The sequence below is a fragment of the Sinohyriopsis cumingii genome, chromosome 4 (genome assembly GCF_028554795.1).
Source record: "Sinohyriopsis cumingii isolate HCF-2022 chromosome 4, ASM2855479v2, whole genome shotgun sequence".
Lineage (NCBI taxonomy): Eukaryota > Metazoa > Mollusca > Bivalvia > Unionida > Unionidae > Sinohyriopsis > Sinohyriopsis cumingii.
In genome coordinates, this window is record NC_142964.1 from 38,779,178 (window position 1) to 38,802,423 (window position 23,246).

Below are 23,246 nucleotides of genomic sequence, written 5' to 3' on the forward strand. Positions count from 1 at the left end.
TCCCAAAACATTTTTGCTGGTTTACACTTTGGGTATGGAAGAATCCTATCAATCTTGGGGTTGAAGATGTCAAAGGTCAGGGTCACTGTGACTGTGACTGAAAAAGAAAGATAGCTTCTACAATAACTTGAGTTCTGCATCATCTGCAGATGCCAAACTTTGTGCACAGCTTACACTTGGTGTAAGGAGGAAGTTATAAGATCAGAAATCAAAGGTCAAGATTCTGTGACTGAAAAAATAATAATAGTTTCTGCACAAGAACATTACTTCAACATCACATATCTGGACCAAACTTTATGAATGGCCTTCACATTGGGTAAGGAAAATGTCTATTCGTTTTGAGGTTATAAAATCAGTGGTCTGAAGTTCACTGGGAATGAATGAAGAAAAATGGTTTCTGCACAGTAACATTAGTACAATATCACAGTCCAGGAACATGATTAACACTTGTAAGAGTGAAGCCTATTGATTTTGGGGTACAGAGGCCCAAGATTGAGGTTACAATGACTGAAAAAAGAAAAGTGTTTTCCACACCAAAATTTAAGTTATCTATATAGAAGAATATTAGACACATGTAAGATGTGTAATTTGACATTTTATAAAATATCATGCTTACATTCCAATAAAGGTTTAACTGTACATGTACAGGGAGTTATTATTTTTGTTTCCAATTGCATGTGTAGGGGAAGAAGAGGTCAAGTGAAGCATTACCTTATATCTAAATCAATGAATGATAAATTCTACCTAAATAAGATGAAAGAATTCACCACTATCCCAGAATTGGTGGACTACCACAAACGTCATGTTGGATGCCTTATAACTCATCTTGGGAATCCACCAGTCAAGAAGAATGATGACACTGTCAGGACAAGCATCGGATTTGGTAAGTTGTCTCCTTGAATGCTTGGATACAGATAATGCTCTAATTCTTTTATATGTATATGTATACTGTACTGTATATACATGCTTATAATTTGAGTGCCACTGACAACAGAACAGACACATATTGACACAAATTTGGTCATTGACAATTTCAGTATTTTTCCTGTGGTCTCTGAAGTGACTGCAAAATCACTGCTGACCACTGGTTGAACAATTTCAAGATTTTTCCTGTGGTCTCTGAAGTGACTGTAAAGTCACTGCTGACCACCAGTTGAACAATTTCAAGATTAAATTGTTTTCTTCAGGAAGTTTATATCATAACATATATAACATAATTATATAGTCAGTATGAAGAATACTAAATGTAAATAACAATTTAATAATTAATATTCAATTAAATTTAAGCACTCATTGCAAAGAGTAAAACTTAAATCCAGTCATGTGATGAATTCCCAATTGCTTGAATCTTATTTTGTGATTCAAGATTTCTTTATAAAGCAGGTAGATTTAATGTTGAGATACCAATCTCAGATATCTATCAAATGAAAACCGTGAATTGTTTTTAGCATTATGGCAGAAGTTAGTGGTGTCAAGAATACACTAACGATAATTACCATTTCAAATTGTCAAACAACATGATGATAATATGAATTCCAGGCAAGGACAGTTGGCATTATAAAGAAGAAAATTTGTGCAGAAAACTATTTTTGTCCAAAATGTTGGCTGGTGAATGATAGTAGTTGAGGGTGTTGGGAAAAATAGTCTGGAAATCTGTTCTGGGCAGTTTGTCAGGAATAACACTATATAAAGTTGAACATGACATCATGTTATACTTGCTGATCAACCCATTTATGGACCCTCATTATTAGCATTAAAAAACAAATCCTTGGCACTCCATACTACATTATGCACTAAACTTTACAACATTCATCCTTACTTAAATGTTGTTTCAAAGCTGGCTGGTCTAGAACAGAAAAAAAATTCCAGTTATCTCCCTTTTACTCTTTCGTTCACAACAATTTGAAAACCATTAATTTAATAAATTTAATTAAAATTCCTCTGAAATCGTCAACCTTGAAGTCAATTGGACCACCAGAAAAGTGCAAAGAAATAGTTAACTTTATCAATGGTCAGGATATTGACATCTTTTTCCTAAAAGAAACATCACTAAAAGAATGAATCAGGTGATCAGCCAAAGCTTGTGGATCTAACACATGCGAGTAACCCCATCAGGTCATTCCCACATCACTCCATGGGTGGAATTGCTGTCATCGCAAAGAACTCCATAATTCATGTGTGTCTTTAACTACATTACAACTTTCAAATTCGAACACACATTGTTTGAACTGGTCCAAACTTCACTCAAAATGCAACAAAGGTCAGTCAATTTTTCTGCCTTGTCCACCCTTCTCCTAGTTGAAAAAACAAGCTGATGGAATCTCTATTTTTGGAGCAGTTTCCTAACCTCCTGGAGTATGGAAATTAATAGGTGGCAACCTAACAATTCTTGAAATTTTCAACTTTAATTTTGATGCTCCTGGAAACCCATACACATCAAAACTCATAGATTCTATTAACTGTTTCAACCTCAAACAGTAACTTAGCCAGCCTACCCATACACATGGTTACATTTTAGGTTGGATTCTTCATAGACCTGATGACAGTATTCTAGTCTTCACTGGTGTCCTACGAACTTGAATCAGATCACCTCTGCATCATATGACATCTCAACATATCAGTTCCTAATCCTCCCTTTCTGTTCGCTACTAAGCGAAACCTACATATGATAAATTGATCCCAAATAATGCATGACATGCAAGCAATCCTAAAATCTTTGTTACCTCCTACGGCAGTACAAACTGCCCCGGCAACCACATGCGTATCAATTCAAAAGTGTTTTCCATGGTATACTGAATTTGAATCTCTTTGGATTTGGTACATACATTTATAATGAAGATCACCCCAAAGTCATATGAATTTGATCTGAGTCCGACATTACTGCTGCTTGAGTGCTTAGATTTAATATTGTCTTCACAAACCAATGTTATCTGTATTTGTCTCTCATCCAGGGAATTCCAGTCATTTTTCAAAACTGCTATTGTGAAGCCACTATTGAAGAAACCGATGCTAGACCAAAATGATTTAAAAAACTACCACCCTGTTTCTAACTTCTCATTCATGTAAAAAAAAATGTTAGAAAAAGTTGTTCTATCCCAACTTGTATCTCATCTGAATTCAAATAGTCTTTTAGCAGTCTATAAATTGCATATCACCCTCAACATAGTACTGAAACTGCCGTTCTGCCGTTAATGACCTTTTCTCAGTTTTGAAAAGTAGAAAGATTTCAATCATCTCTTTATTTTACTTGTCTGCAGCATTCTACACATTAGACCATGATGCATTACTTCACCATCGCCAGCACTTATTTGGTATTCACAATACAGCCTTACTATGGTTCAAGTCCTACTTAGTCAACAAGACACACATCATGTCTGTAAATGGAAAACATTCAAGCCCAGTTGATTTATATTTTGGTCTTCCTCTAGGCTCTGTTCTTGGCCCCGTTTTCTTCATTCTGTACAGACAGCTGCTCTCAAGTGTCATAGATCGACATCCAGTGTCTCACCAGTTGTTTGCTGATGATACACGTCTAGCTGCCCAACTGAAGTCGAGGCTACCATCCAAGGCGTAGGGAGGTGCATTTCCAATGTGAAGTCATGAATGACATGTAACAAGTTGTAGATGAATGATGATAAAGCTGAAGCCATTCTCATCACCATGTAAAGACTTTCTCATTCACATCCTTTACCTCAAACAATAAGTATCAGCAATGCCAACATTGAACTGAGATGCATCAGCTCCATTCGCAGTTTTCTTTTGGTTTATGCCACAAAAACACTTGTGTGTTCTTTGGTGCTTTCAAGACTGGACTATTGTAATTCACTTCTATCTGGTTCGTCTCAGTATCCACAGAAAAAACTTCAAAACACAGCTGCTGACTGAGCACACCTCCCCCCATTGTAACTTCACTAGCTACTGGTTTGATTCAGAATGAAACACAAAATCTGTTCACTATGTTACATTACACTGGCTCCAGTCCAATATACCTATCTAACCTCACCATATTACACCCCATGTAGAAACTTGAGTTCCTATTCTAACACTTCTAGTCTGATCATTGTTCCCACTGTTAAAATGAAGTCATATCGACAATGTTTTTTTGTGCGCCAGGGCACAGCTGTGTGGTACGAATTATCCATTGATCATAGACACAAGGACACTGTGATGTAATTCAAGAGTGCTCTTAAAACTCACCTATTTCAACTACAAGAACAGACTTAAGGATTTTATAATGTTTGCTTCCTTAATTATTGTCAGCATGTTTTTGCTTTGTAATTTCATGGTATTGTTTTTGTAAAATCTTGTTGTTATATGTTTTTATGTGCTATCTATTATTGTAAAGTGTGCAGAGCTTCGACAGATTAGACACTGTACTAAGTCCACATTTTAATTATTATTATTATTGTTATTATTATTATCATTATTATTATTAATGTATGACTTTAAAGTAAGTGTTTGTGTGTGTGTGTGTGTGTGTCCAAAACATTTCATCTATTTACTCAAATTTAGCAGTAATCTGGGGTAATCAGTATCCAGTAACCCCCCCCCAACAGTATGAATGATTTTGCTAATAGTGTCACCATTTCCTATCTAAGGTTATTGATTCAGATGTAATAATTAGGGAATGGTAGGTATTTATATGTTTGGGCATGTATGTGATAAAGAGTTACATGTATAGAGTTGGGCTCATTAAAATAGGCTTGGTTAGGTTACTGTTTTGTCTTAAATGTGTGTGTGTGTGTGTCTATATATATATATATATATATATATATATATATATATATATATATATATATATATATATATATATATATATATATATATATATATATATATACACACACACACACATATATATATATTCCCATTATGCAGTGTGATGCTTTATTGTGACTGGGCCAACAGAAGTTATTCTTGCAGCAAGAAAAACATGCACTTTGTGAGCTACAACAAATAAATGGAATTGAATTACTTTTCAGGCATAGAAATTGATTTTTGCTGAAAAATTTGACTTGTGTCTCTAAAGTTATTTCCCCTTACTACCTTGACAGTGATAAACCTGCTGCATTACTGAATTAAACTTGCATTGTGGTCAGATAGGGTTAAGAAGTCCCAATTCAAGCCCCTGTCTTAAGTGGCTGATTATTTTATATGATCAGCCTAATTGGGTTAAAAGTGAGGTGAATCTTTGTGAAGGGGGTGGATGTGTTCAAGGAGGTTTACTGAATAGTGAGTTTGGAAGAAAATATTTTTCCCTGTGCATTAATATTGTGTATATTTCAATTTGTGGCCCAGAAATTGATACCTTTTTACTTGTGGCTATGCCACTCATTAAAATGTCACCTTTTTTGTACTACAAGATGAAATATATTCAGTATTAAAATAGGAATGGAATATATATAAACACTGGGTGTTCACCTGATTTATTTTAGTTAGTGACAGTGATGACACAAGCTCAAGTTCAGAAGAGTCATTTCAGGGTGTAGATGAGAGTCAAGGAGACTTAATCTTAGTGGGACAAGGTGTGTATGATTATCATTGAACTTACTCTGAAAAAATATTAGATGTTGCTGATGTTTCATGTTAGCTGTTCTTCTTCTTTTTCTTCTACTTCTTCTTCTTCTTATTATTATTACTGCCCCCTCCACCCCCAGAATAAGCACTTTTACCAGTAAAATTATAACCTGTTGCATATCAAATGAAGAATAATTGCAGCCCGAATGCAAATGAATGAAAGCAAACATATTCAAGAGTGAAAGTGAAATGAATGAATTTTGGAAAGAAGAAAGTGCAAATGCAGAAGGCAGAAAAATGATTAATAAAGATAAATGGAATGAAGCACAAATGCATTACATGAATGAAGTTTTGAAAATCAGTTATTTTCAAGCTGCCATCATATTTGCATGATAATCCCAGATCTGATTCTTTATACAGACAGTTTTTCTCCCCTGACAAGCTGTGACATTGTTCTTGAGGCAGGCATTTAAAATTGCTAATGATGTGATGTCATATATCATTGTCGGAATGAAATGAAACAAACATTTGGAACATCTAAAATGTGTACATCGGAATGAAGTGAAATGCAGTTGAGGTTATATTTTAATTTTGTATGATAAATTCAGTGTTATGCAGTTAAATTCCTTATTTTTAATAAGAGAGGACATGAAAGTTGAAGTTCTCTCCCTTTTACATTCTTAAAGATGGTAAACCTGTTTTGGTTCTGAATGCATTTTTTAGATCTCACTATAATTGAAGAGCTACAGGATGATGGAGACCGCTCTGGTGGTCTAAGTGGTTAGAGTGTCTGCCTCGGATGTGGGAGGTCTTGGGTTGGAACACACATGGATTGCAAATGGTTGTTGTTGTTGTTGTTGTGGGGTTTAACGCCATTTTTCAGCACACGATAGGCTATACATGGTGGCCAGTATTAATGGTGGAGGAAGAACCCGGGAAAACCCCGGAAAGAACCACCGACCCTCAAGAAGCTACTGGCAAGCTTTCTCACATACCCACATTGGCTGAATCTTAGACTCGAACCGCCGCAGACAGAGGTGAGATGGCAGTGATCCGTAATGAAGAGCGCTTTAGACCACTCGGCCACTCAGGGCCCCTGATTGCAAATGGAATGCATATGGAACATACATGGATTGCAAATGGAATGCACATGGAACATACATGGATTGCAAAGTGAATGAATACAGAATGCAAATGAAATGTATGCAAAAGGCAGAATCGGTAAAATTACCCATTTCAGGGTGTCTAGTTGGAATTCATTATTCTTCATGGAGTGCCAGTTTTTTCCTCATGAATGAGTAGGGATGAATATTATAATACATTTCATCTGTCCATCCATGTGTCTGTCCACGACATCTTCTTACCTCGGGGTATACATCTGTAATAGGGGTATCTTCCTTGGCTTACATCATTTGGGCAGGATCAAATGTCAAATGCATAATATTTTAATATTTTCTGATCAGTTTTCATACATGCAACCATAGAAGAAAGATGCATCATATATGTTGGTGGATGTTTGCATTATGACTAAACTGGGTCACTGTTTGGGAGTGGGGATGAGTACAGGGTGGGGTGGGCTATAGAGGTGGTGGAATGTACAATATTAAGTATGGGGATTTGTGATGGCAAATCATAGTAGCTGCTGTGGTCATTCACATAGTATTTTGTATCAGCCATGAATTTAAAGACCCAATGGACAGTAATCCTACAGTGGAAAGAAAAGAACCCCATCCCCAATTTATTTAAAGTCTCAGTGGATAATGATCCTGCTGTGGAATGAAAAGGACCTCATCCCCAATCCATGAATTAAAAGTCCCAGTGGACATTTATCCTGCTGTGGAACGAAAAGGACCCAATCCCCAATTTATGAATTTAAAATCTCTAGATAATGATCCTGCTGTGGAAAGAAAGGACCCCCTAATCCATGGATTTAAAGTCCCAATGGACAGGGTTCCTGCTGTAGAAAGAAAATGACCCCATCCCCAAATCCGTGAATTAAAAGTAACAGTATGCATTGATCTTGCTGTGGAAAGAGAAGGACTCCATCCCCAATGATTTATGAATTAAAAGTCCTAGTGGATAATCAACCTGCTGTGGAATGAAAAGGACCCCATGCCCAATCCATGAATTAAAAGTTCCAGTGGACAATCAACCTGCTATGGAATGAAAAGGACCCCACACCCAATCCATGAATTAAAAGTTCCATTGGACAATCAACCTGCTGTGGAATGGAAAGCACCCCACGCCTATTCCATGAATTAAAAGTTCCAGTGGACAGTCAACCTGCTGTGGAATGAAAAGGACCCCATGCCCAATCCATGAATTAAAAGTTCCAGTGGACAATCAACCTGCTGTGGAATGAAAAGGACCCCACACCCAATCCATGAATTAAAAGTTCCATTGGACAATCAGCCTGCTGTGGAATGGAAAGCACCCCACGCCTATTCCATGAATTAAAAGTTCCAGTGGACAATCAACCTGCTGTGGAATGAAAAGGACCCCATGCCCAATCCATGAATTAAAAGTTCCAGTGGACAATCAACCAGCTGTGGAATGAAAAGGACCCCACACCCAATCCATGAATAAAAAGTTCCAGTGGACAATGACCTTGCTCTGGAATGAAATGGAATCAGTCCCCAAACCGTGAATTAAACATTCCACTGGACATTGATCCTCCTTGGAAAGAAAAGGAATCTATCACCAATTCATGATATGTAACACTGATGAAAATGCCAGTATTTGTTTGGCAAAAAGAAATTATATTGATTTCAGAAAATAAATGAATTGACATTTTTTTTATATACAATACTGCTATTACTAATAGTTATTATTATTATTATTATTAATATTATTATTATTATTAATATTAATATTATTATTATTATTAGTGATGGTTCTGGACTCTACCACTATTGCCATTTCCAACTCATACCAGCTCTCATTAGCAACCAATTCTCATTCTGGTTACAAAATGCTTTTATTTTCAAATTGAAATTAATGTGGCATTTTCTTTCCTTTAGTGACTTTCACGTCAAGTTTAAATACCAACAACCAACATCAACTTGTGAATGTTTTTTTTTCTTTACAAAAAACAGACCTGAATCACAATGAATCGATGTTTACTTTGCATTTAAAGGGTAGCACATGCTAAATTTGCATGTGCACAAAAGCAGACCAGATGGGGAAAATCATGAAACAATTATTTTATTACATGCTCATGTCATTGGCTTTTAAATAAATATATACATATAAGAATAAAAGTAGGAATAAAATATGTAAATACATTTATCCAGTGTATAATGGTGACTTAACATTAGTTTGATATATACTAGTTCAGAAAATGTGAGCAACCCATTGATGCAAGTCTCGATGTCTTTTATAGATCAGAGGTGCACCATGACCTGATTATAATACAAGTCACAAGGGTCATGGTGGCATTCAGCAGTGACTATTTCAGTAATGGGCATCAATTTTTAGAATTTGACTCTTCATACCTTAAAGTGGCAGCCATTTACTTCATTTGGATTCATATACATCCATATTCTTTTGGAAGGTCATTATTTAGATACCCTGAGAGGCGCATACTGCAAAATCAATGTTAAAGTACGTAGACATTTTTGGACAAAATGAACCTTAAGGTGTGATCAAGTACTATCCGGATGTGATGCCACAGTGAAAGCTAATCATGTTGATAAACAAATTCATGCTAACCTCGATTCTGACGATTCCACTCAATGCACTCTTATTATGACCCAAGTTTAGTACATGGCCACCATTGTAAAAGTCCATAGCGATAGATAATTTTCATCTGGAAGTTTCTTGGTGACAGTTAAGGTGCAAAGCATTCAATAATCAGGATTGAAAAGACTGGTTAAGAAAATTAGTTTTACATTTTAAAAGAACAATTTCTATTTAATTTAAAATGAGTAAATGTGCATACATGACCCATGTGACTTGTACTATAGAGAATGTAAAAGGAAATGCACTTACTGAATTTAAATAAATCATTTAAATAAATATATCACCGTACTGTATAGATGGATGATGCAACTGTTCAGACAGTGATGACAGCATGTTATAAAAGAATGGCCTAAAAGTGATGACATGATGTTATAAAAAATGGCCCAAAAAGTGATGACAGGATGTTTTAAGAAATGGCCTAAATAGTCAGGCCAGGATTTTATAAGAAATGGCCGAAACAGTGAGGACATGATGTTATAAGAATAACTTAAACAGTGAGGACAGGATGTCAAATGAACCAGCTTAAAAAGTTATGGTTGGATATAATAAGAGACTGCTAAACAGTGATGACAGGATGTTATAAGAAATGGCCTAAACAGTGATGACAGTATGTGTTATGAGAAACAGCCTAAACAGTGATGACAGTTAGGATGTGACAAGAAATGGCCCAAACAGTGATGACAGGATGTTATAAGAAATGGCCTAAACAGTGATGACAGGATGTTATAAGAAATGGCCTAAACCTTTGATAATAGGATGTTACAAGAAATGGTCTGAACTGTGATGACAGGATGTTATAAAAAATGGCATAAACAGTGATGACAGGATGTTATTAGAAATGGCCTAAACAGTGATGACAGGATGTTATAATAAGAAATGGCCTAAACTGTGATGACAGGATGTTATAAAAAATGGCCTAAACTGTGATGACAGGATGTTACAAGAAATGACCTAAACCATGATGCCAGGATGTTATAAGAAATGGCTTAAACAGTGATGACAGAATGTTACAAGAAATGGCATAAACCATGATGACAGGATGTTATAAAAAAATGGCCTAAACAGTGATGACAGGATGTTATAAGAAATGGCCTAAACAGTGATGACAGGATGTTATAAGAAATGGCCTAAACCATGATGACAAGATGTTATAAGAAATAGCCTAAACAGTGATGAAAGGATGTTATTAGAAACAGCCTAAACTTTGATGACAGAATGTTATAAGAAATGACCTGATCAGTGATAATAACAATTAGGATGTTATAAGAAATGGCCCAAACCATGATGACAGGATATTATAAGGAATGGCCTAAACAGTGATGACAGAATGTTACAAGAAATGGCATAAACCATGATGACAGGATGTTATAAAAAAATGGCCTAAACAGTGATGAGAGGATGTTATAAGAAATGGCCTAAACAGTGATGACAGGATGTTATAAGAAATGGCCTAAACCATGATGACAAGATGTTATAAGAAATAGCCTAAACAGTGATGAAAGGATGTTATTAGAAATAGCCTAAACTTTGATGACAGAATGTTATAAGAAATGACCTGATCAGTGATAATAACAATTAGGATGTTATAAGAAATGGCCCAAACCATGATGACAGGATATTATAAGGAATGGCCTAAACAGTGATGACAGGATGTTATAAGAAATGGCCTAAACAGTGATGACAGGATGTTACAAGAAATGACCTAATCAGTGATAATAACAATTAGGATGTTATAAGAAATGACCTAAACAGTGATGACAATTAGGATGTTATAAGAAATTACCTAAACAGTGATGACAATTAGGATGTTATAAGAAATGGCCTAATCAGTGATAATAACAATTAGGATGTTATAAGAAATGACCTAAACAGTTATGACAATTAGGATGTTATAAGAAATGGCCCAAACAGTGATGACAGGATGTTATAAGAAATGGCTTAAACAGTGACAACAGGATGTTATAAGAAATGGCCTAAACAATGAAGACAGAATGTTATAAGAAATGACCTGATCAGTGATAATAACAATTAGGATGTTATAAGAAATGGCCCAAACCGTGATGACAGGATATTATAAGGAATGGCCTAAACAGTGATGACAGGATGTTATAAGAAATGGCCTAAACAGTGATGACAGGATGTTACAAGAAATGACCTAATCAGTGATAATAACAATTAGGATGTTATAAGAAATGACCTAAACAGTGATGACAATTAGGATGTTATAAGAAATTACCTAAACAGTGATGACAATTAGGATGTTATAAGAAATGGCCTAATCAGTGATAATAACAATTAGGATGTTATAAGAAATGACCTAAACAGTTATGACAATTAGGATGTTATAAGAAATGGCCCAAACAGTGATGACAGGATGTTATAAGAAATGGCTTAAACAGTGACTACAGGATGTTACAAGAAATGGTCTAAACAATGAAGACAGAATGTTATAAGAAACAGCCTAAACAGTGATGAAAGGATGTTATTAGAAATGGCCTAAGCTGTGATGACAGAATGTTATAAGAAATGACCTAAACAGGGATACAGTTAAGATGTTATAAGAAATGGCCAAAACAGTGATGAAAATTAGGATGTTATAAGAAATGACCTAAACAGTGATGACATTTAGGATGTCATAAGTGATGACAATTAGGATGTTATAAGAAATGATCAAAACAGTGATGTTAGTTAGGATGTTATAAGAAATGACCCAAACAGTGATGACAGGATGTTATAAGAAATGGCCTAAACAGTGATGACAGGATGATACAAAAAATGATCTAAACAGTGATGACAGGATGTTGTAAGAAATGGCCTAAACCATGATGACAGGATGTTATAAGAAACAGCCTAAACAGTGATGAAAGGATGTTATTAGAAATGGCCTAAACTGTGATGACAGAACGTTGATGACAATTAGGATGTTATAAGAAATGGCCAAAACAGTGATGACAATTAGGATGTTATAAGAAATGACCAAAACAGTGATGTCAATTAGGATGTTATAAGAAATAGCCCAAACAGAAAGATGTTTTCATTAGATCAATTCAGGAAGTAGTTTATTTTTGCTGGATAAACTAATTGCAATCAGTTAAAAATGAAAATGTTTTGAAAACTGCCAGTAACTATAGTGCTCCCTCATTATGATGCTGTTTTGGGAGATTAAACTGACCAGTAAATGAGGGAGTCTTATAATGACAGATGGTCCAGTAAGGTTGTTTTGATGAGTCATTAAAGTGACTTGTGAGTGAGTGAGTCTTATAATGAGGAATGTTCTGCTAAGGTATTTTATGGGAGCATTAAAGTGACCTGTGAGTGAGGGAGTCTTATAATGAGGGATGCTCCAATAAGAATGTTTAATCATAGTGCCCAAATACAATATTAGCATGTTATTCATGTTAAACTATCATATCTCCTGTCATATAATATATATAATATACCACTCCCTTGATAACTCATGCCCTGATAACTTGCGAACCCACTTATAATGCGGGGTCAGGCATGGATCCCATTTTTTTAAACCAGAAAAGACCCCAAAAATTTATCCATATTTGTTGAACTTGAAGAAAATCTCGATCAAATTTGGTAACAAAACCTTTGATGTATTGCTCATTTTATTGTCAAAAATGGTAGATAGGACCTGGAAATTTTAATCAACACTCTGAAATATAAAATTTAAAAATAGGTCATACAATTTTTTACATTTTCTTTCCAAACAACATTCCTAGTACACTGCAATTAATGATATGTAAGGAAATTTCAGTGAAAATGTCACATTGAGTGGAGGCAGTACTTTAATAAATAAGTACTGATTAAATAATTTTTTTATCTATCAATTGAAATTTGTGTTCTAGTTCTATCTTATAGTTCCTTTTAAGTGTAATTGTCATAAATGCAATGTGTCCTCTTGTAATTAAATGTAAAATTCGTCAATCTACTGTAACAGCTATGTCTGCGAGCATTTCTCTGAGAACCTAATTAAGTGCTGGCCGTGTTTTGATAACTGACATTCAGAAGTATTTGTTGTATTGTTGCACTGAACCAAAAGCTGGCCTTCTTTGTATTATCATGTTAATTATGTCTTTTGAATCAAATAAAGGAGGTGGAATGAAAGAAAAGTTAAAAGGCATGAAATTCCTACAAACTTAAAATCTAGTGGCCCTGGTCATACATTGGGTGAACTCACTTCATTTGATCAATCGAACACTTATAAATGTTATTGTGTATGTAACATAAACTACCTTAAATTAACCGACTCTTTCATAACTGTGATCAAAGAAAACTGGACAGTCAAGCGAAATGAATACTTCGTAAAATAAAGAGCTTGATTTCACAGATGCGGAACATTGTGGGCAAGCGAGTTTCAGAGAATTCTTGAACTGGCACTAAATTCCAATTAACTAATTCATGACATCAATATTGTACTAATTGAGCAATACAAAAATTGAGTTTCAACATATATGATTGTCTCACGAATTAAATGTTGCATGCTTTTTAAGAAAAGGAATCTTGTTTGATGGTGTATCAATAGTTAATTTAGTTCCCTGCACTGGGGACTCCGATTTGGCAGGATAATATTAAACACCACTACAGGAACCAGACTCATCAAGAAAACAAAAAGCAGTGATGTAATACAGATTTTTTTCGTGTACACATGTTTGTTGAAAGCAGTTGGAACAATCATTCATGCGTTGGACATTTTGAAAAAAATGTTATTTGAACAGAATGATTGTTAAATGAGGATTTAGTCAATAAACAGCCCAGTTCCCTAATGCCACTCCCTCCAACGATTTTCTCGATGTCAAAGCTATTTTTTTCTTCAATTTTTGGAGTCCCATATATGTTGACTCGAGCCTCACTTATAGTGCGGTCTGTTTGTGGACCCCGTTGTGCATGAGTTATCGAGGGAAAGGTGTATGCTGACTGATGAGACTCAAAGCAGTTCGCTTGGAGTAATCAGTAGAACAAATAACATAGACCCTGATCTTGAAGTGCATTTTGTGTTGGGAGCTCAGGATCTATGGTGTTTGCATGTAGACACAACTTTTAAGCGAATATATATGGTGCATTATAGTTGGTTCTCATTAGCAAAAAACTAAAACAGGGTGAAATAATTAAAGTAGCTTTGATAAACTAAATTCAAGCAATGTAATGGGATCCATGACCCTATCTTATAAGCAGCATTATACTGAAGTGGGTCACTGTACTACTACTTCAGCTATTAGCAAAATTTTAGTTGTATAGACTGATCTGAGATATATATATATATATATATATATATATATATATATATATATATATATATATATATATATATATATATATACAGACACACACACACACATAAAAAATGATACGGCTTTTAAAGTGTTGGTATAAAGCAATTTGATACACCAGTGAATACTGTTGGCATATCAACTTGAGATCTGCCCATGGTGCATTAATATACATATATATTGTTTCAACATTAGGTTATACTTCAAAAGCACTTCTATATTCTTCTGTTTAGCCTTATTTCCTTTTAATGAAAAATGTATACATCTTGTGGTATATCAGTGATATATAAGATAAAATAAGATAGATGATAAACAACACCAACCCATAGAATGTGTGATCAGTTTCGCTTTATTGCTTCTTCAGATGTTCGCACTGTACTTTCATGAATGAAAGTACTTCTTTCAGTAGTAATACTACAAAAGAAACATTTAATATGCACTGTGATACCAATTGTGCAACATTATATATATCACAGGAATAGTTCAAGATTTGGCAAATAAAGTACATACATACATACATACAGTCTCACTGCATCTCAACCATTCACAATGATGCGTAAGTCCTAGGCAACAGCTTGAAATGAGTCTCATAGGATGTATGCCCAGGGGAATAGGCCAAGGTAACTAATATGATTGTACAAATTTTACATGTACATTATTTGTATTTTCTTGGTGAAGCATTTTTTGTTTAACTCAACACAGCCTGTATACACACTGATATACCTGTAATCATGAAAATTCGTGAGAGGATGTATCAGGATGACTACTACACCTCCTTAACAAAAGTAGATCACTGTGACCTATATTTCATGCTTTGATGACTTCAGCTCAGTTTTTTATTTTAAGTTTATTTCTCAAACTCTGTTCATATTTTACCAACCTGGGAATAGTTTTTGCAGTTAGCTCATGTCTATAAAGGTTTTGCACACCCTGTACACATACATTTTTAAAAAGTGAAATATATAACTTGGATGAAGGGATGTGTTTTTATAAGAACCATACCCTTTTGGGTCATTTTTACCATTATTTCCTGCTTCACTGACTCCAGTTCAATTTTATGCTTTATGTTTATTTCTCAAGCACTGTTCAAGCTATAATTATCAAAACTGTAAGACAATCTGCATCTCAATTAGTACCACCCTTTCAACAAAAGGTCACTGACCTACATTTTACTTTTTTTTAGACTGTTAAGTTTCTAAAATTTTCCAATGACCACATAGGTTTTTTGTACCTGTTTACATTTGTATCTATAATAATGAAACTGGGTGAAGGCTTTGTCATGATGAGTACAATACCCACCTTACAAAAGTTGGTAAAGGAACTAATTTTCACACCTCATTGACTTTGGGCACATCATTTATCAAGCATAGTCCATGCTAGAATCATTGAACCAGAGTGGATCATTGCAGTTATCTCTTGGAGCCATAAACCTTGTATCTCAGCTGCAAAAGTAGGTCATTGTGGCCAATATTTTATACTTTATTGACTTGAGTTAAATTTTGTGTTTTGATGTTCATTTCTTATGCATTGTTCATGCCAGAATGATAAAATTGATGACATGCATCTGTTTTAGTACCAAATCCTTACAACAAAATATTACCATGACCGATATTTACTAGCTTTGGTTTTTGTATTTTAGATCATGACCTATACACAGTGCCCTACTTTGTAATGACATGCAGCTTGACCTTCTCAATAACTCATGGGGGCCCCGAGTGGCCGAGTGGTCTAAAGCGCTCTTCGTTACGGATCACTGCCATCTCACCTCTGTCTGCGGCGGTTCGAGTCTAAGATTCAGCCAATGTGGGTATGTGAGAAAGCTTGCCAGTAGCTTCTCGTGGGTCGGTGGTTCATTCCTGGGTTTTCCCAGGTTCTTCCTCCACCATTAATACTGGCCGCCATGTATAGCCAATCAAGTGCTGAAAAATGGCGTTAAACCCCACAACAACAACAACAACAACAATAACTCATGCTTCAATGATGTCCTTGAACTTAAAATTCAGGACTTCATTGCTCTTTATGTTAAAATCTTGAAACTTGGTATTTGGAAGAATCTCTATTTGTACTTCACCCTTATAACCAAATAAAGTCACTGTCAGCTGCATTTTATGCTTTGCCAGCCTAGGTTAGGTATTTGTTTTTAGCTCATGATAATGAATATTTCAATATTATTTACATCCTAGCCTTCACAAAATGACCTTTCTAATCAGTTCAGTAGAGAGCAGGAATAAATATGTTTATTCAGTAGTAAACTTTCCAATGGGGAGCCATGGTGGTTCAGTGGTTAGTGTACCAGACTCTATTGTCCTTGGGTAAGGTCTGCAGTTGCCTTGGCACAAAATAATGTACTTGTGTTGCTGTGCTGTAAAGCACAAACCAAAATCAAACCGTATTAATTACAATACATTCTTTGTTATGATAGGTTACTTGCAACAAGTTAACTTTGTGTTGACCATGTGAATGAAGAGGTATTAGGACAGTGGACTGCATGCATTTTGAGTTCTCAGCTGTCACTTTGAAGCCTGTGAATTACATCCAGTAAAATCTGGCATCTAATAGAGGTCATACTGGCTTTCACTCCAATGTTTCTCAAAGCCTGTGACTTGCATCCAGTAAAATCTGTTTTCTAGTAGAGGTCACTGCAAGGTTACTCAAAGCCTGTGGCATGCACCTAGTAAAATCTGATTTCTAATAGAGGTCATGCTGGATGCCACTCCAAGGTTACTCAAAGCCTGTGAATTACTTGCAGTAAAATCTGACATCTGATAGAGGTCATACTGGCTTTCACTCCGATGTTTTTCAAAGTCTGTGACTTGCATCCAGTAAAATCTGATTTCAAATATAGGTCATACTTGATGTCACTCCAGTGTTACTCATAGCATGTGACTTACACCCAGTAAAATCTTGTTTCTAATGGTGGACAGTGATGATAACTTTTGACTAAAATTTCATAGTACCTCTGCTTTGATATGTGTTATTGTTTAACAGTGTTTATGTACTGTCACAGGGTCAACATTTTGTTGGTCAAGATCACTTCAGCCTGAATTTGTTTTCTGCATGATAATTAGTATAATATCGTTGACTGTTGGAGACTACTCAAAGCTTTATCGAGGCAAGCTATTAAAGAATTGATTACGTTCTATTTTCTGTTTCATTTAAGCTTTAATCTTAAATTTCGTCCTTACCTTTAATAGGTGACAACAGTTTGGATACAGAAGATGGACAGTTTTATTTAGAAGAGAGTGTGTGGGACAATGTCTTAGAGACTGAAGCAGACAGATGTAGGTATTAGTGTATTAGTGAAATTTATTGTTGAGATAAATGTAGCAGAAACATCCCAACATTCATCAGCTAATACTGTCTCTTGTTTCTGGTCAGCATGCTTTCTCAAGATGTCTCACAAATGTCTTCTGTTTTTTGCCTTGTACCAAGTTTGAGCAATCCTTAGGGGTTTCTTATCAAAGGGAACTAAACACCATCCACATAAATGGAGAATTAGTACTTTAGAATAAATTTAAAAGTTATTTGACTTGACAACAGTGTGGAGAATTCAAGAGTTTTTGCCAAAAAAATTTGTGTTGGGAAGATTCAAATAAACAACATCATAACAGATAAGGAGAATATTCTGCAGCAGTGAGAAAATAAGTAAACATGGAAAGAGAATTATTTAAATGCTAAGCAATGTATGTACCAAGATTTAAATGACATTTTTTAATGGTTTTACAACACGCATGTCAGCAAGACCCCACTTGCATTTCACGCTTAAGAATAAGAACTATTAATTTATTTTAATTTGAAATAAATCTGTTCTTAAGACAAGAACATTTTAATAATTAATGCTACTTTTAAGTGAAGATATTAAATGCTTTGAAGTTATATGTAGCTTTCCTACTATACACACATACTTTTCACAAATATAGTCACCCTCTGGAAAGGCCACCTGTCTTATAAGGCCACTTTCCCAGTGCAGAAGGGGTGGCTGTTTATTAGGGGGACCACTGTACTTACATAATTCAGAAGAATTCATCATTGTGCAGCAATTGCCTTCATGTGGCAACAGGTATATATCCTCTAGACAGTATCATGTGTCATTTATATATGAATGAAAGCTTAAGGGGGATCTTCACTAATGATTTTTGTAAAGTATATTACCATTATCTTTTATCTCATTCTCTATAGACCATTCAGAAATGTTGTATTTTTATGCATGTTTTCTTTTTCTTCATTTGTTGTTGCCAGGTTTAAAATTGAACCCACTTCCAATTGGTGGAGGCAGAAACACAGTTTTATGTATTGATATATCTGCCAGCATGTCTGGAACTGCCTGGGACCAGATGAAGACAGCATTAGAGGACTTCTTAGAAGGTTAGCAAGAGTATTAAAAATGCAAGAGAGTTTGATATCTCTGAGCCTGAGCAAGATCAAGATCGATCTCTCTCGATCTCTCTCTCTCTCTCTCTCTCTCTCTCTCTCAAGGTCTAACAGTTTTTTAATCCATTTTGTTTTTCATTTCGAATTTTTTTCTATTTTTCCTTATGCATGTCCTTCTTTCTTTATGAATCAGGTTTCTCCTTCAGACCAGTCTTTCTCACAAGACATAAGGCTTTATCATACTTGTATGTATTAATTCTGTTTGGTATTGTATTATCAAGGTTTCCATCAACCATGGTCAGGGTACATTGTACTTGATTACTTTGTACTCTAGAGTCCTGAAAACCCAAGTACTCATCTTCTTTTTTAATATCTGACTTGTTCATGTACGAATGCACATACTCTTACTTTGAAGTGGAAATACCCTATACTTAGAGTATTTGTTGGAGTAGCAATTAAAGTTGAACATTCCCTCCCTGTTTTAAGCTACAACTTGAAGCTGATAAATGTACAAAATTAAACTTAGAGAAAATGGGAAGAAAATAAATATTGAATTCCCGAAAAATGATTATATTTTCTTTTTTGTCAATTAGTGACCTTTATTTTGGGGTCAGAAAGAATCATATTCCCAGGATGTACTGGCAAAGACCAAGAATATTTAATTTATTGTTTATGGGCAACTAGGCATGCTTGTGGTTCAGATCTAGTGTTACTTTTATCTGGTAAATTTTTATGATGATTAAATACACACAATACTGATATTATAACAATTGACTGAAACAGACTGGTAGACCATCCTTTGTCTTAGCCATTAATGTCGTAACACTCGACTGGTAATCCATTATTTGTCTTAGCTATTAATGTCATCACACCAGACTGGAAAACTGAGTCTGGAATTATAATGTAAACTAAGTTAACATTAAATCACAAGTCTGATTTACTTTATTCCATTTTGAGATACAGCTGTGAGATTTTTATCTGCTAAAACAGCAAACATATCCGTAGATATGCAGTTGCTGATGTCCCATACAATCAATCAGTCAGTGCTTCTGCATTTAAAAATGTTGCCCTCAAAGACTGAGGCCACATTCTAGCTTTTTCAAGAACTGAAAATTTAGGAAGAAAATTCACCCCTTCGTTTGAAGAAAGGTGGATGTTTTAAATATAGGAGGGATTAAACTCTTTACCTACCACTGATGTGTATAACCACTGCATACGTGTGACTTGCTTCTGCAGTAATTGATAAAATCCGCTTGTAAACAAGCACTACTATCTGCTATAATGGATATGTCCACATGCAGATTATGTGGACTAGATATTAGAGACAGATCCATTCTGTATGTTAATGTTTCAAATGATCTAAATCATTAATAATGGCAGTAGAAGGATATTTAAACAGTTAAAATAAAGTAAGAAGTGATGGTTCTCTGTGTGAAAGATGTCATATGCAAAATACTGTTACTAATAGGGTTGGGGAGGGGCATTAGTACCATGTGATATTTAATACATGTGGTTGTGTTGATAGACAATGGCATTTAGTAGCGATTTGAGTTTTTTGGTTTTTCAAAGAGTGATATTTCATGATATTTAATTAGTAAGTGTTGGCAGTGATATCGAACCAATCTGTCAAATTCTGAATAGGAGCAAGACAATGAAGATAACACATTGTAGACCATGTGCCCTGCAAGTCAAAGAGTTCACTAAAAATTTGTGTCCTGCCTTCATTTTTTTAAGAGTGGGAAAATAAAGATTTCTTCTTGAAATATTTTCCCTCTGGAGATTTTTGTCATTTTCATCTGAAATATGAATAGGAAACACATTTGGGGGCTGCTTCTGAATACATCCGAATGAATTTGTGTTTAAATGATTTCCATTTGGCCTGATGCCTAGTTGTGTTAGAAATGTCATTTTTCATTGGCTATTTTGCTTGTACATGTGCAGAAGGGTAAAAGTTGGAGTTCTTGTTTTTCTTTTTTTTTTTTGATTAATGGACCCTTAATTTTTGTGTCCTGGCCACTGTTTACTTGAAATCCTACTTTTTGCAAAGATTCACCTATGTGCAGTTCAGACCAGTCTGCTTTAGAACTGAGGCCAAAAAATCTAAAATCTGGACACAAAATCTGATTCCGACAATGGGCAAATTTATTGTGCAAAAGAAGTCTAGTCTCAGAAAATATGTTTTTCCATCTGTACTTTGTAATGTGAGTAAAAAGTCCAAATTATTTGGTATCCTTGTAGAGCTGTGTTTGTCTACTTTTCTGCAATACCAACCATTTTGGCGTATCTTAAATGAACTTGATGCTACAGAGCTCGGAAATAGGGTACTACCTCCTGACACACAAATGTGGCACCAGGGGTCAATGAGTTAAAAAAAAATGGCTGAAACTAAGAATTATGCAGCAAAGTGTATGAAAGAAAAGCAAGATTCTCTTTGACGACCCACCACAGAAATGCTGGTCTTCTAGAGATACATCTTGTAATGTCAGTCTTGGCTCTTCCAGCTTATATCTTACCTTGACAATCTTCATGGCCTTTCCAGACACCTTGTATTCCAGAAATTACAACTAGATTATATTTGAAAAAGTATTTATGTGTACAAATTTGACCTATAACTTGGTATTAAAAGAATGGCAGACTTATTTTAGTGTTAAGTGTGTGTTTGTGTTCAGTTCATATGGAATGGATTTTATTATGAATCTTGTGGAAGTCATATGGACTGCCAGGAAACTTTTCACAGACATTCATTGCAAGGTCTAGTTGGTCCTAAATGAAAATGGTGCTATTAGAACACCCAGTAATTATTGCTACTCTTTCTGAGTGGATGCCCCCTTTTAACATGGGTTTTCCACCAAAAGACTTCTTATGATATCTAGTTAGTCCAAAAATGAAATTTTTATAATCTAAAATCCAGTACTGCTGCCACTGTGATTTTAAAACTCCTCCTATTGCTACACATCCTGAATGGATGGATGGTCATATCAACATGGGATTTTCACCATAATAGTTCATATGATCTCTAGTTGGTCAGTAAATGAAAATGGTGCCTATGTGACATCCATTATGTTCACCGTGGTTGCCATCTTTAAAATCTTGTTATCAATACTTCATCTTAATGTATGGTCACATTGACATTGGGTTTTCACTAAAAGAATTCTTATGATGTCTAGTTGGTCCTAAACAAAAATAGTGCTGATTTGGTATACATTATGTCTGCTATGGAGGCCATCTTGAAAATCTTAATATCACTGCTACTCCTGAATGGATGGTCTTGTTGACATGGATTTTTTTTAATGAAACGTCTTATTATAATGTCAACTTTGTTCTAAATTAAAATAGTGACTCTCGGACATCCAGTAAGGCACTATGTTACTGTCTTGAAAATCTTGTTATCACTACACATTGCAAAAATTATGGCAATGACACAGACTTTTCACTGAAATACTTCTTGCAATATTTATTTTGGTTCTGAATCAGAATAGTTTACTTCTGAAAACCAAAATGTCTGTGCTTTTTGTTAAATGGCTTTTGAAACTAGACCTGATTTTCCCTGGAGTCAAACCCATGGTCATTGCTTGGACATTTGTACTTCTTTGAGCTTATTAACTCAATGGCTTATGTAAATTTATTTTGACCAGACCTTTTACCTGCATTCTAATGAACAGTTTATAGTCAGCACTCTGACATTGATTTCAAGGTCAAAGGTTTTGACTCAGGTAGTGAGCTGTTACTGGCTTAAGTTTATGATAAGAGAGACAAATATGATGGTTTTTACCAAATCCAGTCTGTGGATATACCATATATACTTGCTTATAAGTCACGTCAAACTGCAGACAACAAATATCCTGATCTCTGTACCTAATGCACCTGCAGATCTGGGTCTGTGCTGTTTGTGCTACTGATTACTCCGAACAACCTGCACAGACCCATATCTGCTGGTGCATTATGTGATGGCAGATCTGGGTCTGTGTACTTTGAAGTTGGACTTGACTTAGAAGTGAGTATATATAGAATCTGATGAATGCCTTGAAGAGTACCACTATAGTAACTTTTTATTTTTTTTAATTTAAAACATTATTTATAGATTTAACCCAAAAAGCATTTGTGGGTAAATCTTAACACTGTCACAATGGTGTTCTGTCCATGATATCAGGTTCAAGGTCAAAGGCCATTTGTAATGCAAATTATATAATGAATATATGGCCACATTTGAAACAGAAAGTATGTAATGAACACATAATTGCATTTTTAACAAATAAAGTATATAATGAAGTCACTATTAACCACGTTTGTAACAGAGAAAATATATAATGAATACATTACCAATTTTGTAACAGAAAGTAT

The 23,246-nt window shown here is 35.0% G+C and overlaps 1 protein-coding gene across 1 annotated transcript in view; it reads left to right on the forward strand.

Annotated features, from left to right (window-relative positions):
- Nucleotides 1–23,246, forward strand: part of LOC149800955 (uncharacterized) — a 126,589-nt gene that overhangs the window by 32,713 nt on the left and 70,630 nt on the right. The window contains exons 5-8 of the mRNA XM_089955032.1: nucleotides 684–883; nucleotides 5,436–5,525; nucleotides 17,729–17,815; nucleotides 18,774–18,899. Of these exons, the coding sequence (XP_089811158.1) occupies nucleotides 684–883; nucleotides 5,436–5,525; nucleotides 17,729–17,815; nucleotides 18,774–18,899 (503 nt within the window). The remainder of the gene's footprint in view (nucleotides 1–683; nucleotides 884–5,435; nucleotides 5,526–17,728; nucleotides 17,816–18,773; nucleotides 18,900–23,246) is intronic.